This window comes from Drosophila rhopaloa, unplaced genomic scaffold (genome assembly GCF_018152115.1).
Source record: "Drosophila rhopaloa isolate 14029-0021.01 unplaced genomic scaffold, ASM1815211v1 contig_138, whole genome shotgun sequence".
Classification (NCBI taxonomy): Eukaryota; Metazoa; Arthropoda; class Insecta; order Diptera; family Drosophilidae; genus Drosophila; species Drosophila rhopaloa.
In genome coordinates, this window is record NW_025335015.1 from 319,512 (window position 1) to 338,359 (window position 18,848).

An 18,848-nucleotide genomic window follows, 5' to 3' on the forward strand; every position below is an offset into this window, starting at 1 on the left:
AGGTACTGAAATCGGACATTATATTTCCTTTTGCCGCAGAATAACTGGAGCTTGGGAAATCCACAACGATATGTCCAGACAGTGGAAAAAATGTACAGCATTGCGTACAATAATGCAGATCCATATAATTATTTACACGCAGACCGAAGAGGCTAACAGGAATACGGAATAATAATAATATTAATATTATAAACAAATATATGTTTAATGTATTATTTTTAAGTGCTACTTTTTGTAGCTGGCCAGTTAATTTTTTGTCCGAGGTTAAGCGAAAGCTCCCTTCTTTTGGATCTCCATAAATTTAAGCCAGTCTATTCACCGGGTCCGGACGGAGTTCCAGGCTGCGTGCTTAAATACTGTGCTGAAACTCTTTGTAGACTTCTGTACAAATTGTTTACCTTGTCTTTAAAAACATCTCATTTCCCACTTATTTGGAAGGAGTCATTTGTCATTCCCCTTCATAAGAAAGGAAATATATGCAATACAAGTAATTACAGAGGCATATCCAAATTATCCGCCATCCCAAAGCTTTTCGAAAACACTATTACACTCCATTTGCAACATCTTTGTAGATCGATTAAATCTCTATGTCAACATGGATCTATAAGGCGAAGATCTACGACGACAAACCTCTTGGAGCTAACGTCTTTTGTAATAAATGGCTTTAGAAAGAACATGCACACTGACGTAGTTTACACTGATTTTAATAAAGCGTTTGATTCAGTAAATCACTCGCTTCTTGTATTAAAGCTAGACTTATTAGGGTTTCCATGTGATCTTCTAACATGGATCTCAAGTTATCTGAGTGGTAGGACTCAACGAGTCCTCTTTAAAAACTCGATCTCTGATTTGATCCGAGTTACTTCAGGCGTCCCACAAGGAAGCCACCTTGGCCCACTTCTTTTTACTTTATTTATAAACGATCTCCCTCTAGTCTTGACAAAGTCGCGTGTTCTTATGTACGCAGATGACGTTAAGTTATGCCTGCAATATAACGAAATTTCTAGCAGTTCAGACTTACAATATGACCTAAATGCTTTTCAAACATGGTGTTGTGAAAATCTTTTGGATTTAAATAGCGCTAAGTGTTGGGTGAACCCACAATATGCAACGTATACGCTGGGTGGTTTCCCGTTGTATAGAATTACGCGTGGCGTCCTCCTTGACCCAAAACTCAAGTTTTGTGACCATATTACTTCTATGGTGAATAAAGCCAGGGGATTGGATTTATTAAAAGGTGGTCAAAGGAATTCAATGATCCCTATGTTACAAAGACTCTGTTCATTTCACTAGTCCGTCCAATCCTGGAGTACTGTTCAGCAGTTTGGAGTCCTCAGTATGGTGTACATATAGACCGGATAGAGTCTGTGCAAAAGAACTTTTTATTATTTGCTCTACGGGGCCTTAACTGGAATGCAAGCCTTATTTTACCATCCTACTCTAGTAGACTTCTCCTAATTAATCTACCATCCTTAGTAAACCGTAGAACGATGCTTGGCACAACTTTTATCTATAAACTTATTCACGGGGATGTGGAGAGTCCCGAGTTACTGGGTCGCATAAGCTTCTCCGTGCCTAATAGAATTACCAGGAACTATGTTCCTCTTACATTAAATATTTGTAGATCTAACATTGATATGCATGAACCGTTTAGAGTACTGTGTAACGACTATAATAGACTATACCATATTATTTCTACTACCGACTCTCTGCCAAGCCTAAAAGCATTAATTTTATCCTACTTAGCACAAAATTAGTATTAGTATTAGTCTCGTACGTATTTCTAATCTTAGTCTGTCCGTTTCTATATTGTGCTTTTTAACTTTGCGCGATCTCGTTTTAACGCCTATTAGGCTCCGCGCGTAACAAGCACTGCTTGGTGTCGTAAGGGCCACTAGTTTGCGCTGATCATAGTGCATCAACGTCCGAATAAAAAAAAATATAAGTATATAAGTATAAGTCACACTATTCCTTGAGTTACGCTCTCTCGAGAGAGCATGTTACTCTCTCAAGAGAGCGCCTCTCTGCGAAAACGGGGGTTGAAAGCAAGCTGCCTGCGAGCATTGAGATCACTTGGTTATGAGAGCGGAACAGAAGAGGATACAAAAGTGAACTAAAGCTAAAACTAAAGTAAAATAAGCCTAAACTAAAGTAAACTAAGCCTACAATAAATAAAAGACGCAATAAATAATAATAAATAATACCTATTACATTTTTTTGTTGTTAATTTCTTTATTTTAGGGGTGGGCAAACGTTTTTTGTTAAAATTAACAATTTTTAAGAGGCGGGCAAACGATTTTTTTTTTAATTCTTAAATTTCAGGAGATGGGCAAAAATGGTCATCTTTTATTTTTTCAAAAAAATGATTTTTAAGGGGTGGGCAAACGTTTTTTGTTAAAAAAATCCGGTGTTTAAGCCGTCGGCAAACGTTTTTGTCAAAATTAACTGTTTTTAAGAGGTGGGCAAACGATTTTTTTTTTTAATTCTTAAATTTAAGGAGATGGGCAAAAATTGGCATCTTTTATTTTTTCGAAAAAAACTATTTTTAGGGGGTGGGCAAACATTTTTTTCTTCAGGTAAATATGAAAGTCGAATATTTTCAAAAGTATAAATATTTTCAAAATTCTAAAAGATGGGCAAAGGTAAACAAATGATTCTCTTGCGATTAAAAAAAAAAAATTTGAAAAAGTCAACTTTTATGTTTTCAAAAATGTTCGAAAATTTTCAAAGATTCCATATTTTGAAAACTAAAGGTGGGCAAAAAAAATTAAAAAATGGGCAAACATGGGCAAAAAAATGGACAAACGATTAAGCTATTCAATTTTCGAAAATTCAATTTTAGTCGACCCAACTTCTTTGAGCTAAGCCGACCAGCTATATCGACACATACCGCACAGAGCGGGCAACGAGGATGTCACATCATGGAAGCTGTGCGTGCCAACGGGGTCCAGGTGACGGGTAATGTCGGAGAACCACAACTCACCAACAGCTGGACACATGGGCAGTCGGAAGACAATTGCCAGAGTCGCAGCAAGATACCATTGGCAGGGAATGCACCGCGACATAAGGAAATATGTGCAATTTGAAGAATTATTTTGGGGTGCGGCATGACCGAACATTCTCCCCCCGTTGGAAGACCAGGGCTTTCAACCAGATCTTGCTTCGGCAGGACGCACAACTTGCGGACAGCTCTTCGAGTGGTTCCAGTTGATGTTCGTTTTACTGCCACACGAGCAACTCCATCAGATCCAGGCACCAATTCCATTACCCTGGCTAATGCCCATTTAAGAGGAGGCAAGTTCTCGTTTTGAACCAGGACGACTGTGAGGAGTCATAAACTCCCCACAAGTCCCGATGCAGGAGATCGGCCTAGCAACAGCGAAGGAGGCGAGAAAGCCGGAGAAATAAAGGGCATCCAGGTCAAACGGGAAACATTCGGACCTTGGACCCTCATATGGCAAGGGCAACGAGGTCATACGGTGAATTGGCGGACTTCGGACCCGCCTAAAGAGGACACACCGTGAATTAACGGTACCTCGATGGACCTTGGACCCGCGCCCGGCAAGGGCAACGGGGTCATACGGTAAATTGGCGGACTTCGGACCCGCCCAAAGAGGACACACCGTGAATTAACGGTACCTCAGTGGACCTTGGACCCGAGGGAAATAACGGCACATACAGCGCCTATAAAAAGGACGGCGCAAGCGCAGCTCGGCACAGTACGAGTGCGAGAATCAGAGCGAGTGCGTGAACGCGGAATAAGTAAACATCGAAACCGAAGTGCCCAAGGATCAAGATCGCAAAGTCGAGACGCCGAACGACGACAAGTCTACAAGGCTGAGGCTACAACGCTGAGATCCAACGGTGCTAGGTCGTGGTAAAGTCAAACTTAGGGAGTCCTTGCGCGGTGTCAGGCGATAAAGGTGGCTAGGCGATAAGGGAGAACTCTGTTCTACCTGCTAGGCGATACACCTTGCCGACAAAGTCCAGGCTGAACTCCGGAAGCCAGGCGATAAAGGTGACTAGGCGATAAGGCGTAACTTCGGTTCACCTGCTAGGCGATACACCTTGCCGGCCCCGGTAGGGAAGCTCGCATAACATCCAGGGTTTTGGTGGAGTCGTACCGATCTCAGTCACCCGGAGCAGCAAGCCGAAGCAATACAGCGGTAAGCCAAGAGCGACGCAGCAGCGAGCCAGGAGCAACGCTGCAGGAGACAGCGACAACGGGCAGCAGAATAATAGCAATAAGGCTATATTTTAGAGAGTCAATAAACCAGCACCATCCTAATCATTTCTGGCGTTATCCTTTGGTCACGGGCGGTCACTCAATATAAATTTGGTGGAACAAACTCACAACCTCTCTGAGCTAGCCGCACGTTTACGTAGCGAGCAGAAATAAAGAATCAGGTCGTTACATCTGGCGCCCAAGAGTGATTGTCCTGACCAAGGAAACAAAAGTTCCGAGATGGGGAAGTCCTGGATTTATAATCTCAGGAAGGAAGACTTCGACGAGGTGAGCCAAGTTCTAGGAATTGAACTGGAGGGCTCAGTCGATTCGATGAGGAAGACGCTGGGAGACTTCGTCGACCAGACGGCAGAGGAGCCAGACATCGCCGATTTGGTAACGGGCCTGGAAAAGAAATTCCGGAAAATGCCCACGCCAAAATTTAAAATCACAACCGCAAGTGCCGAGGGCCTCATAGCAAGCTTGGATGTGTCGAGCATCGCAAGCCACGCAAGTCGGCAGCGGGAAAATAGCCGGGAAAGAAAGGAGAATTCCAGGACGCACACGCAGGACTACGCGAAGGTGGCCAAGCAGGTCCGGGAGTGGAATTTCCGCTACGACGGAAACGACAAGCCGCTGGAATTCTTGGAGCAAGTAGAGTGGTCAGTCGTGACTTACGGTCTCGACATAAATCAGATCCCACGAGCAATGCCGGAGCTGCTCCAAGACAGAGCCTTGAAGTGGTTCATCGCCAACAATCGGCACTGGGAAACCTGGGGAGACTTCATCTACAGCTTCCAAAATTTCTTTCTGCCCCGAGGATACATGGCGAAGCTGGCGGATCAGGTCAGACAGAGGAAGCAAGCCTACGGGGAGAGCTTCAAAGACTTTATGGTGGATATGCAGACCCTGATGCGCCCACTGAATATGTCGACCAAGGAAACGCTGGAGAGGATAAAAGAGAACAGCACGCCGGCACTCAGAATGTTCGTTCGCCCATACGAATGTCGAAATTTGGAGACATTGATGGCGCTTGCTGACGAATTTGAGGAGCTCGACCAGCAGCGGGAGAAATTCGAGCTGGAAAACAATCCCCGCAAGCAGCAAGGGCAGAGCCACCCAGTGCCAAGGCCAAGACAAGACCAGGGTGCGGTGTGCAGGCGGTGCCAGGAGGACCCGGACGCACAACCACGAAGTACGCCGCGCGGCCACGAACAGGCAAACAATCGCGGCGGATACGTGGCCAATCCTACCCAGGCCTGCCGCAGATGCGGGGGTCCAGACCACTGGGCGAAGGAATGCCGAAACCAACGTCTTACGTTCTGCTGGCGATGCGGAAAAATAGGAGTTCGGACGGTTCAATGCTGTTCCGGGTCGGGAAACGCCCAGCGACCCCAGCCTCCGAGGGGCGGCCAGGGATCGCAAGGTGCTGCCTCTCGAAATTAATGGGCGACCTGCAGGCGGAAGAAATGCAACTGTCCGCCACGGGGCTCATAGGTGAAAGTAAGATTAAGGCCACGGTGGATACCGGCGCCACGGCGAGTTTCATCAGCGAAGAGCTGGCGGACAGGCTGCAGGCAGCAGGAAGGGTCGGACCCACGAGAAGGCAAGTACGGATGGCAGACGGTCGCTGCGGAGAAATAAGATCACAGCTCGAGACCAAAATTGGACTGGGAACGAAAACAATTTCAATGGAGCTGCTGATTTTACCAGGACTGATCGACGCCCTGGTGTTGGGATGGAATTTCCTCACCAGAATCGGGGCCGAAGTCGAGTGCGCAGGACACAGCGCGTCGATACCGGCAAAGAATAGACGAGGAGGATGGCTGGAGGAAAAACTGTCAGTGGCAATAGTTGAAACACCCAAGAGATTTGCGGAAAAGGATGTGGAGGGATTTTTAAAAGCCGAGTTGGACGAACTGGAAGGAATAAATGGTACATCCAACGTGGCCGTACATAGGATCACCATGAAGGACGACCAACCAGTCAAACAACGGTATTACCCTAAAAATCCAAAAATGCAGGGTGAGATAAATGCCAAGGTAGACGAGCTGCTGGAAAAGGGATGTATCGAGCCGTCCAGGAGTCCCTACAGCTCACCAATAGTCATGGTGAGAAAGAAGACTGGAAAGTGGAGGCTGTGCGTGGATTTCCGGCAAATAAATGCAAGGTCCATAAAGGACGCATACCCGATGCCGATGATAAATTACATCCTGGACCAGCTGCGAGAGGCGAAGTACATCAGCAGTCTCGATCTAAAGGACGGTTACTGGCAGATCCCCTTGGAGGCAGACAGCAGGCAGTATACGGCGTTTACTGTACCAGGGAAGGGCCTGTTCCAATGGAAGGTTATGCCATTTGGCCTACACTCCGCGTCGGCAACATTCCAGCGGGCATTGGATCAAGTCATTGGACCAGAAATGATGCCGCATGCCTTCGCGTATCAGGACGACATTATCGTCATCGGACGAACGCTCGAAGAGCATATGGAAAACCTGAAGGAAGTGTTTAGGTGACTAAGGGCCGCCAACCTGAAAGTAAATGCGGAAAAATGCAAATTTTTTAGAAAGGAACTGCAATACTTGGGGCATCGCATAACAGACCAAGGCATCGGAACAGACCCAGAAAAGGTGTCGGCAATTGCCTTAATAAAACCACCGGCCAACGTTAAGGAGTTACGACAATATTTGGGAGTGGCGTCGTGGTACAGGCGTTTTGTGCCAGATTTTGCAACGTTGGTGCATCCGTTGAATAGCCTGCTCCGGAAAAGCACAAAATGGGAATGGACAGATGACCATCAACAGGCGTTTGAAGCTGTCAAGGCCAGGCTAATAGCAGACCCAATCTTAGCATGCCCAGATTTCACAAAGACATTTGTGCTGCAGACCGACGCCAGCGATTACGGGCTCGGTGCTATTCTCACACAGAATTCCGACCAAGGTGAGAGGGTGATCTCGTATTTCAGTAGGTCCCTAAATGGTTCTGAGAGAAATTTCTCAGCGACTGAGAAGGAATGCCTGGCAATTGTGTGGGCCATACGCAAGTTAAGGCCATACTTGGAGGGCTACCACTTCAAAGTGATCACGGATCATATGGCACTGAAGTGGTTGAATAGCATCGAGAGCCCAACCGGAAGAATCGCACGATGGGCGCTGGAACTGCAGCAATATGACTTCGAGATCGCGTACAGAAAGGGCCAGCTGAATATAGTCGCAGACGCACTATCACGACAGCCACTGCCAGAAACGTGTCGACGGGTAAAAACACAGGAACAGCACAAGGAAACCGGCGAGTGTAACTGGATAAGGGATATGCGGAGCAAGATTTCCCAAAATCCCCAAAAATATCCAGACTACATGACAGAAGCCGACCAGCTATATCGCCACATACCACACAGAGCAGGCAACGAGGACGTCACGTCTTGGAAGCTATGCGTGCCAACGGGGTCCAGGCGGCGGGTAATGTCGGAGAACCACAACTCACCGACAGCCGGCCACATGGGCAGTCGGAAAACAATTGCCAGAGTCGCCGCAAGATATCATTGGCCGGGAATGCACCGCGACATAAGGAAATATGTGCAAAACTGCGACAGCTGCCTACGATACAAGCCAAGCCAACTACAGGCGGCCGGAAAAATGCTGACCCAAGTTCCGGAAGAGCCGTGGGCCACTGTGTGCGCAGATTTCGTCGGACCACTGCCCCGCTCCAAACACGGGAATTCTATGCTGCTAGTGCTGGTAGATAGGTTCTCCAAGTGGACCGAAATGGTGCCAATGCGCAGGGCAACGACGGAAACTCTGGAAAAGGCGATCCGCGAGCGGATCCTCGCAAGATACGGCGTGCCCAAGGTACTGATTACAGACAATGGCGTTCAGTTCACCAGCAGGGCGTTTAAAAAGTTCCTGGGTGAATTAGGCGTCCGACACCAGTTCACGGCCCCGTACACGCCCCAGGAAAACCCGACGGAGAGAGCCAACAGGACGGTGAAAACTATGATCGCCCAGTTCACAGGGGCAGACCAGAGGACTTGGGACGAAAAGTGGCCGGAACTGCAGTTGGCCGTGAATACGAGCGTGGCCGAATCCACAGGATATTCGCCGGCTTTTATTACGCAAGGGAGAGAGCCTAGGTTACCCAGCGCACTGTACGATGAAGGAACAATCGGCACAGGAAGGGAAACGCAAACTCCGGCCGAGAACGCCAAGAAGCTAAAAGAAATCTTCGAGCTGGTGAGGAGAAATATGGAAAAGGCAGCGCAGGATCAGGCACGCCATTACAATCTCCGTAGACGCCCATGGAAGCCAAACATCGGGGACACAGTCTGGGCTAAGGAACACCATCTGTCCAAGGCTGCAGAAGGATTCGCCGCAAAATTGGCACCAAAGTACGATGGGCCGTTTAAGATAATAAATTTTAATTCGCCAGTGATATGCAAGTTGCGGCACGAAAATTCTGGCAAAGAAAAAACCGCCCACATTAGCCAATTAAAAAAACAAGTAATTGATGGCCAAAACAAAGGATCGGAGTCGGACTTAGCAAGGGCGCACTGTGACTCCGAAGAGAGGGAGAGGACGATACACAGTATCGAACTCACACAGATGCAATAGGAGCGCGAGAGCGGGAGAGGGAGGGGCTTAGGATGCGGATACCGTTACCGGGTAACGCATACCAAAGCAGGGACCCGTCGGAGCCCGTAGCAAGGGAAAGTCCAAAGGCCGCCGCGGATAACGGAACCGGAGACATGGGCAACCGAGGTTTCGTCAGCGCGCGAGCGCCACAAGACGGGCCTATTCAAATCAGGTCGCCAAGATGCCAGCACGCAGCAGCAGCAACAGCCAAATCATGAGGGGAGAGGGGCGGGGAGGCAGCACCGGGCAACAGCCAGTGGCGAGATGGAGGCGGGACTCAGGTTCCGCACTCCAGCTGCTGGCGTCCCCCCTGGTGTCGCGGTCCCCGTCGCCGAACCCAGAAACGGAGGACGAAGGTCGGATCACCGACGTGGAGCTGGAGGAGGAGGAGGAGGCCGGCGTACGGTCGGCAGGGCAGGAGGCTGAGGTGCCGACCATCAGCCTGTCCTCGTCCGAGGAGGAGGAGGAGGAAGCCCAGGAGGACACCGGGACGGAGACGGTGAGTCCGGAGGTCTCCTCGGACGAGGAGGACGAGCCCCGTCGGGCGGCAAAGGCCCGGATGGCATTCCGCCGCATAAGAAGGGCCGCAGCCGGATTCGGGCGGATCCGGTTGGGCGACGCAGCGCCATCAGGCCGCCCGGAGGAGGCAATGCGTATACTCGCAACCCGGGCAGAAGTGGTGCGGCGAGTGTTCGCGCAGCGGGCGGTGGCACGGGCAGCCGCAGCAGCCAGGGAGTGGCAGAAGCGGCTGGATGAGGCTGAGGCTGAAGAGGCAGAAATCTGGGCACGGCCAGGCCCTCCGGAACAGCCGCCGCTGCAAGCGCCTCCACCGCCTTCGCCATCGCTGTCGCAACCGCCACCACCGCCGTCGCGCCCCGGGACAGCACCCACCGCCACCACCGTCGCCGCCTCGGCCGCACCCCCACCGCCACCACCGTCCTCCTCGGGCCGCAGACCGCCCCACCACCGTCGCCGCCTCGGGCCGCAGCACCACCACCGCCACCACCGTCGCCGCCTCGGGCCGCAGCACCACCACCGCCACCACCGTCGCCGCCTCGGGCTGCAACACCGCTACCGCCACCACCGTCACCGCCGCAGGCACCACGGCCATTCCAGGCACCACGGCACGGAGCGGAGACACCGCCGCCTCCACCGCCGCCGTGGGTGCCAACGCCGTCGCCGTCGCCAGCAAAACGGCTCGGTGGGGAGCCGGAGTGCTGGGAGAAGGGGCCCTGGGTGTGGCCAGCATCAGGAGGGCCAGCCGCGCGGCCGCCCAAAATCGCCAGGCTGACATCGTGCCCGGAGCCGCGGTCCCCACCCGCCAGGCCGACAGTGAGCCGCCAGCATTCGGCGGACAGCAGCCCCTGGCAGGAGATGGCCGAGGAAGAGTGGCCGTCCAGGGTGGCAGCCGAGGCCAGTAGACAGCGGGAGAGAGCCCGTAACAGCCGCTGGGCCAAACTCTTGGTTGTAGACGGTGTCCGCTACCGCATCCGGGTGGCAAGCGGAGTAGTAAGGGTCTTGAGGGCCCAATAAAAGGCCTTTTATGGTTGTAACACGCAAAGTGATTTGTTTATTTACATTTTGGGGTAACGGGTTGCCGGACATTGAAAATAGGGACGGGGGCGCCGAGATAGGCGGTCGATCGATAGTTGCGATCGATGGGTTAACAAAATTGGTTATTTCTATGTTCAAGAATTCAAATGGCAACTTAAGACAACGAAAAGGCAACGACGATGGCAACACTGGAACCCACAATCGATAAACGCGATCGTGGTGAGATTCCAGGGAGTTGCCGGACCGAGGGAAAGCGAAATGGTGACTTTTAGTTTGGGGAAATGTCTGGGCGGGAAAATTCGAATTCCACGCAGGGGAACTGGGAACTGTCTTGGGAACTGGGAACTGTCTGGGAAATGGGAACTGGGAACTATCTGGGGAACTGGGAACTGTCTGGAGAACGGGGAACTGTCTGGGGAACGGGGAAACAGTCTGGGGAAATAATCTTTCAAGGAGCTGCATGGAAAAGTCTTTTAGGGAAACAGTCGCGGGAAAGTTCAAGTATTTCAAGAAGCTGTACGGGTGAAGTCTTTTAGGAGAACAGTCTGGGGAAAGGTTAAAGGTCTGTCGGGGAACTGTCTGGGGAACATCTAACACACAAGTCAGGCGGGGAATTCGAGTAGTCTAAACATAAAGGGCGGGGAAAGTCACCACTTTCATTACGTTTCCGAATTAAGGGGGAAATGTGAGGAGTCATAAACTCCCCACAAATCCCGATGCAGGAGATCGGCCTAGCAACAGCGAAGGAGGCGAGAAAGCCGGAGAAATAAAGGGCATCCAGGTCAAACGGGAAACATTCGGACCTTGGACCCTCATATGGCAAGGGCAACGAGGTCATACGATGAATTGGCGGACTTTAGACCCGCCTAAAGAGGACACACCGTGAATTAACGGTACCTCGATGGACCTTGGACCCGCGCCCGGCAAGGGCAACGGGGTCATACGGTAAATTGGCGGAATTAACGGTACCTCAGTGGACCTTGGACCCGAGGGAAATAACGGCACATACAGCGCCTATAAAAAGGACGGCGCAAGCGCAGCTCGGCACAGTACGAGTGCGAGAATCAGAGCGAGTGCGTGAACGCGGAATAAGTAAACATCGAAACCGAAGTGCCCAAGGATCAAGATCGCAAAGTCGAGACGCCGAACGACGACAAGTCTACAAGGCTGAGGCTACAACGCTGAGATCCAACGGTGCTAGGTCGTGGTAAAGTCAAACTTAGGGAGTCCTTGCGCGGTGTCAGGCGATAAAGGTGGCTAGGCGATAAGGGAGAACTCTGTTCTACCTGCTAGGCGATACACCTTGCCGACAAAGTCCAGGCTGAACTCCGGAAGCCAGGCGATAAAGGTGGCTAGGCGATAAGGCGTAACTTCGGTTCACCTGCTAGGCGATACACCTTGCCGGCCCCGGTAGGGAAGCTCGCATAACATCCAGGGTTTTGGTGGAGTCGTACCGATCTCAGTCACCCGGAGCAGCAAGCCGAAGCAACACAGCGGTAAGCCAGGAGCGACGCAGCAGCACGCCGGGAGCAGAGGAGCAGCGAGCCAGGAGCAACGCAGCAGGAGACAGCGACAACGGGCAGCAGAATAATAGCAATAAGGCTATATTTTAGAGAGTCAATAAACCAGCACCAACCTAATCATTTCTGGCGTTATCCTTTGGTCACGGGCGGTCACTCAATATAAATTTGGTGGAACGAACTCACAACCTCTCTGAGCTAGCCGCACGTTTACGTAGCGAGCAGAAATAAAGAATCAGGTCGTTACACGACATCGTTGACTTGTAGCGCAGGTTTGGGGATGCGCCACTTTGACCGTTGCTGCAACAGGGTCAAATACTCTTCACGCCACCGTGACCAGAAGATTTGTTGAAAATAAGCAATTCTCTGCCAGCGGTCCAAGAGATTTAAATTTAGCTTTGTGACGTCAGGCTCAGAGTAAAACACCAGCCGAACTGTGCCAAGAAAGTGTGCAGGAGTTTGCACCTCAAGGTCTGCTGGATTCTCTGAAAGAGGTAGTAAAGGTCGTGAGTTGATAATTGCTGCAATGTGGCAAACGAGTGTACGCAATTCATCGAATGATAATAGAGATGGGCCAACCGAACGATAACAAAAGAGAACGCTATAGTCGAGTGCCTCGACTATTAGATACCCGTTACTCAGCTAAACAACTTAATATAAATATGCCTTCTTGTAATAAATTGACATACATTCTTAAATAGTATTATGTATATTAAAGTTTAAATGTTTGCACAACAGGAGTAACGGGTATAGCGAATAGCTTTCTTTGAAAGGAGTTATCTTTGCCGGGTAATTGCAACTGTGTACAATGTAAATACCTGCATATGTATATGCTTACATACATACACACATACGCCATTGTTTGACTCAGACCTCCAATTTGGCTAACTTGATTTGATTTGCATAGTTCTTGGGATATAGTTCGGTATTGACAAATGAAAACCATTGCAATTTCCTTTAATAGAAATCCTTATCGAGAATTAACGTTGACTCTGTTGAGCACCTTGGCCAGCTGTTCCAAAGTCATCCGTTAGATGGCGCCTTGAAGGGCGGAAATGTAGGCCCTAGCCAGGCTTAAGCGTTTAATAGGTTTCTGGGCGTTAGAGTGGGCGTGGCAAACTTTTATTAGGCCAATCGATAGGTATTGGCGAAACAAATACATATCAATTAAAATTTTCATAATAGCATCAAAACTGTGGCCACAGCTTGTGGCTTGTGGGCGTCAGAGGGGGCGTGGCACCATTTTGAAACAAACTTGCGCTGCGTAGGAACTCCTAAAATCTACATGCAAAATGCCAATCTTCAAGCTTTTATAGTTTCCGAGATCTCAGCGTTCATACGGACAGACAGACAGACAGACGGACAGACGGACATGGCTAGATCGACTCGGCTAGTGATCCTGAACAAGAATATATATACTTTATAGGGTCGGAAACGCTTCCTTCTACCTGTTACATACTTTTGCACGAATACAATATACCCTTTTACTCTACGAGTAACAGGTATAAAAATGAAATTTGGCCGTTTTTACTGCAGCCTCCCAGAGGCCTCCAAAGTGAGGCGAACGTGGGGGAATAAAACGCCACTCAATTGAATCTTCTAGGCAGAATTCCTCTATAGCTCGAATGTGTGGGCCAGACAGAAATAGATTTTTCAGCTCAGCCAGTTCGTTTTTAGCTCCAACGAAGTTCGTAGCATTATCTGACCATATCCGGGCAGCTTTGCCTCTGGTGAGAATAAACCGCTTCAATGCTCCCAAGAACGCTTGTGTTGAAAGATCCTGAACAAGCTCCAGGTGGATCGCTTTCGTCGCGAAACAGATGAAAACGCAGACGTACGTTTTCACAGGCACCTTGCTTCGAACTCCGGTTTTGTAGCAAAATGGCCCGCAGAAACCCAGTCCAGTAACCATGAACGTTGATGTTGCATCTACACGATCCTTAGGTAGGTCAGCCATTAAGTGCTGAGATAATTGTGGTTTAGCTCGGAAGCATATGACGCACTTGGACGTTGCAGATGATACTGTTTTTCGGCCACCTATCGGCCAAAATTGAAGACGCATGCTAGCGAGCAGCGTTCGCGGACCAGAATGCAAGTTTTTCCGATGCAGGTCCAGTATGATAGCACTCGTGACAGGATGCTGCGCATTGTAATCCAAGGACTTTGTAGTCTGCCACCAACTCGCATCAGCCCAAAGCTATCGATGAATGGAGAAAGTGAGGCCAACGGGCTGGATGATGTAATTTGTCGCTTAGACTGCAGCCTCCAGTAGTCATCAGCCAGGCTGCTCATTTGGATGCATCTGATAAGCATCTGAGTGCCCATTTTTACATCCAGGACGTCTTATGCGGTGAACAAATTTGTATACGTATCCAAAAGTGGGGGTGATCTTTTGCCAAGAATTCACGAACTTGCATTTTGAAGATAGGTCCACTTCTTTAGCGACGCCGACCACAATGCGCTTTCTGAGGTCGGGAAAAGTCTTCACTGGCATACAAGATTCGGGCCAACCGCGCTGATCCTTAAGAAGAAATTCTAGGCCTCTGAACCAAAGGGCAGATTCCAGAAGCTCGCTCGGGGAAGCACCTCTTGACAAGATGTCGGCTGGATTGCAGTCGGTCGGTACATAGCGCCAATGCATGCCACTGGATAGCTCTTGAATTAAAGATATTCGATTAGCAATAAAAACTTGAAAACGTGAAGGTTCATCGCTTATCCATGATAAAGCTACAGCAGAATCTGACCAGCAAAAAAAGGGCAATCGAAGAGCTTCATGTTGCGTACGTCCCGCATCAGTTGAGCCAGTAAGAAAGCAGCGCACAACTCTAATTTGGGAACAGTGAGAGTCTTCAAAGGTGCCACACGAGATTTTGAGAAAAATAGATGCAAAATATTGGCAACTACAGGACCAATGAGACCAAGCGGATCATACACGCGAGCAATTGTGGAAAGCACCAGCCGTTTACATGGCTTTGGAGAGACCTGTATGGGAGAAAAAGAGAAACGAAAGACATCCGCTGCAGGATCCAAGCAAGACCCAGTGTCTTGGTAAAGTCGTCAAACTTCAGGAATGTTTCGTTTTCCGAGTCAGGAACTTTATCAAGGACATCGCGCTCGTTGGAACACCATTTCCTGAGCTTAAAGCCACCTCGTGCAAGCAATTTTGTTGTTTGAGACATGATTTCGAGGACTTCCTGTGTTGATTGGCCTCCTGTGATCAGATCATCAACGTAAAAGTCCCGCAAAATGATTTTAGAACCGATTGGAAATGTGCTCTTCTCATCATTCGCCAGTTGATGCATCGCGCGAACGGATAAAAAGGCTGCAGGCTTAGTTCTATAGGTCACGGTATCAAGCTTGAATACCTGGTCCGGTGAGTCACGCCAAAGAATACATTGAAGATAGCTATCGGGTTCAGCCACGCGAACACACCGATACATCTTGCAGATGTCACCAGTCAATGCAACTGGGAAAGTCCGAAACTGTAACAGCGTGTTGAACAGCTTCTGTTGAATGGTAGACCCTGCCATGAGAACCTCGTTCAGCGAATGTCCACTTGACGTTTTGGCAGACCCATCAAAAACGACTCGCAATTTAGTCGTGGTGCTGTCTTCTTTGAAAACGCAGTGGTGGGGCAGAAAATATTTGCAAAGACTCAAGGAGTTTATGGGCACAACCGACATGTGCTTCAAATGCAAATATTCACGGATGAATGCCGAATATTGGACCTTGACTTCTGGCTTGCGCTCTAGCTTGCTCTCCAAATTGAGAAATCGACAATAAGCTTGATTGTACGATTCACCCAGTAATTCTAGAGTGTTCTTCGCAGGTAATCGTACGGAATATTCACCAGAGTCTAAACGACGAAAGTTGGTCTTGAAATGAGCTTCGCACTCCAGTTCTTCTTTGGTGGCTGTGACCACGCCTTCACCACAACTCTCAACTTCCCAAAAGCGACGGACTAATTCATCCATATGAACTTCAGCAGTAACCAGTTCACGGTGCACAGCTTGGCCGTGTAATGCAGTTGCCTTGAGAGTAGAAGATCCACCTCCTGTAACGATCCAACCAAGCCTTGTTTTCTGCAATAGGGATAACCCAGCAGCCAACTTAATCTGCCCTACAGATAATAGCTCAAAGAACATGCTTGCTCCAATAAGGAGATCTTTTCTCCGAGATCTATAGAAGTCCGGATCGGCCAGCTGAATATTCGAGGGAATTTTCCAACCATCGGGTTTAACGGTCAAACTGGGTTGATTGCCGGTAATCGCTGGAGCAACAAGAGCAGATAGGCATGCGAAGTAATCAGAAGTGTGCGACTTTAACTTGACGCAAGCTGAAACTCCTTCAGAGTCAAATCGAGCATCTCCAAGACCTGCAACTGAAACGGTAGACTTCGTTTTATGCAACTGCAACTGGTGAGCGAGTCTGGAAGTCACAATGTGGACTTGAGATCCCGAGTCTAGCAGCGCACGGCATGGGATCCAAGCACCTGATCGACTTTGAACGCTTATGACAGCAGTTGCAAGAAAGACAATGTCAGAATCCAAATTCTGAGCCAGCAAAGAGGTAGAAGGGCTTGAATTAATTGCAATTGACGTACTTTGTTCTGCAGCTGGAGCTCGCATAACCTGGGTCGACGACTGAGTGCCAAGGTGCAAAAGGGTGTGATGCTTGGACCTGCAAGTTCTACAGCAGCCTGACTTACAATTGCGCATTTGATGGCCCTTCTTTTAGCAATTAAGACAGAGCGCTAATTCCTTCACCTTTCGAATACGAATCGCACTGACAAATTGGCGAATTGACCACAGCTATAAATTAATTGGCCACTGTTGCCGCACACAACACATCCATTTCCTAAAGTGTTAGTGGCAATTAAAATGCTTTTGTTGCAGCTTCTTCCTGATTGTGAACTATATGAGTACGATGCTACAGTATGCTCTACATTTTCCAATTCTTGACAACGCTTGGACAAAAATGTAGTAAATTGATCAATCGAAGGAATTTCATCAATAGCCGCAGATTCTTCCCAATTGGCCTGAGTTTTGCTATCTAATTTTTGGAGTAAAACATGAACCAGAATGCAATTTGAGATTTGCTCAACCGAGCCCATTGACTGAAGAGCACGTAGATTGGCATTTATTTTATCAGATATATCTCTCAGCTTCGCTGCGGACCGCATTTCCACTTTAGGGAGACCCAAAATTGCAGTTATATGGGATTGGAAAATTAGACGCTTATTATTGAAACGGATATTCAATAACTCCAAGGCTACAGCATAGTTGCTGTCACAAATTTCTAATGAGCGCACTGTATCCAAGGCGCAACCCTTCAGGCTAGACTTTAAATGCTGCAGCTTCTCAATGTTAGTGAGCTCCACGTCATTGTCGATGATAGCTTTGAACATGGATTGAAAGTCGACAAATTCAGTATAGCCACCAGAAAATTCAGGCAATCTCAATTCAAGCAAATGAGATCTTTTAGCCGGCACAGAATGGAAATCCAGAGATGGCTCTGGCCTGAGCGTCGAACTTCGAAGTGCTGGACGTTGACGCTTACCCAATTCTCGATTTAGCATGATTTGTATTGATATGATGAGCTCTTAAAAATCTGTCATGGACCTGGGCAAATGCAGCCTTATTCTCCTCTGAGAGCTTAAGACGAAGCTCCAATTCTTCCTCACTCATCGCCTGGAGCTTCTCAACAGTCAAGGCCTTCTCAGAGGATTTCGCCTTAGAAAGCATTGATTCAGCCTTCAATTTAAGATGCTTCACTCCCTGAACTGAAGCAGATAAAGTTGTTTCGGTTGACATTTTAATAAATTTATTTTATTATTTTCAGCTTTTATCACCCGTAAAATAATTAAATTCCACTGTGCAGGGCGTGCTGTACCAAAACTCTTGACCACCGAAAACTAACGGAATGTATGTGCGTCTATTTGCACATAAACGGCAATATAGCGGTGGAAGGGGGTGCAACAAACAAAACAAAACAAAAACGTTTGGTCGCCGCTGTAAAACGTTTCAAAGCGGGAACGAAGGCACAAAGAGGAAACCAAAATGTTCTCTATGATGCGCGGGGCGGGTGCGATGTGAGTTTCTAGCGGTGTTTATGTATTACCGCTTGCGCTAGCATTTGTACATAGAACTTGCAGGTTATGTATATGCGCGATCAATCAAACGAACGAAAATTAAATTCTTTGTTTGGTTGTACTTTAGTTTTTATTGTTTTTAAATCACGTCGGGGTCACCAAAATGTTGATTAGTGAGCTTTTTCACTAACGCTTACCTTTGATGGTGCCCAATTAAAACAAAACAAAAATGACACCAAGGCCTTAATTACAAAGTTTAATGTTTATGTTTAAGATTATTTGGTTGGGCAGGCAGACCGATTTGTCTGTGCCTTTTAACAGCGAAAGTATAAACGAAGAGAATGGGCAGGCGATCTGCGACCGTGCCTTCAGCGAGCGAGTACAAAATCGAAACTGAACTTAAGTAGATGCTTGCCGTGGACAAAGGGCCAGGCAGCGATCGGCGAAAGAATTCAAAAGGAGTAGCAATTACAGTAATTGAAAGAGATGCCACGCAGGGCAAATAGAAAATGCAAAAACAAACATCGAGAATTCAATTTACGTTAAGATTAGAAACTTTAAGAATTTATTTAGGCTGCGGCATGAGCGAACACAGCCGTTTGTCAAAAAAGTTAATTAAAGTGAAGTGGCAAAGCACGAAATTCTAAAATAATCTTGTGAATTTTGTTTAGAGTCTTTTTAAAGACTTGCAAAATTTTAAAGTCTTGATTCTTTTTTAAAGTAACTATAAAGTTGACCTAATATTCGAATTTTTTAAACAATTTGTGTCTTTTTGTTCATTTTGTTTTGCCTTGTGAATTTTGTTTAGAGTTTTTTAAAGACTTGCAAAA

The 18,848-nt window shown here is 48.1% G+C and overlaps 2 protein-coding genes across 2 annotated transcripts; one reads left to right on the forward strand and one right to left on the reverse strand.

Annotated features, from left to right (window-relative positions):
• The first annotated feature begins 9,034 nt into the window (after positions 1-9,034).
• Positions 9,035-10,274, forward strand: LOC123037130 (actin cytoskeleton-regulatory complex protein pan1-like). Its single transcript, XM_044456626.1, has 2 exons — positions 9,035-9,789; positions 9,842-10,274. The coding sequence occupies exons 1-2, from the start codon at positions 9,035-9,037 to the stop codon at positions 10,272-10,274; spliced, it is 1,188 nt and encodes a 395-aa protein (XP_044312561.1).
• A 4,553-nt stretch (positions 10,275-14,827) lies between these two features.
• Positions 14,828-17,671, reverse strand: LOC123037131. Its single transcript, XM_044456627.1, has 3 exons — positions 17,487-17,671; positions 17,220-17,404; positions 14,828-16,197 (listed from the first exon to the last, which is right to left on the reverse strand). Exons 1-3 carry the CDS (start codon positions 17,669-17,671, stop codon positions 14,828-14,830), a joined length of 1,740 nt encoding a protein of 579 aa, XP_044312562.1.
• Positions 17,672-18,848: the final 1,177 nt, after the last annotated feature.

What these genes read in the sequence shown, in the direction of transcription:
- LOC123037131 (XM_044456627.1), bottom strand. Translation starts at nt 17,671, where the DNA reads ATGCTTTCTAAGGCGAAATCCTCTGAGAAGGCCTTGACTGTTGAGAAG. An exon ending in CATGCTAAATCGAGAATTGG is followed by an intron (nt 17,405 to 17,486) that starts GTAAGCGTCAAC and finishes GCCGGCTAAAAG; the next exon opens with ATCTCATTTGCTTGAATTGA. An exon ending in AGTGCGCTCATTAGAAATTT is followed by an intron (nt 16,198 to 17,219) that starts GTGACAGCAACT and finishes TTGTTGCTCCAG; the next exon opens with CGATTACCGGCAATCAACCC.
- LOC123037130 (XM_044456626.1), top strand. Translation starts at nt 9,035, where the DNA reads ATGCCAGCACGCAGCAGCAGCAACAGCCAAATCATGAGGGGAGAGGGG. An exon ending in GCACCCCCACCGCCACCACC is followed by an intron (nt 9,790 to 9,841) that starts GTCCTCCTCGGG and finishes CTCGGGCCGCAG; the next exon opens with CACCACCACCGCCACCACCG.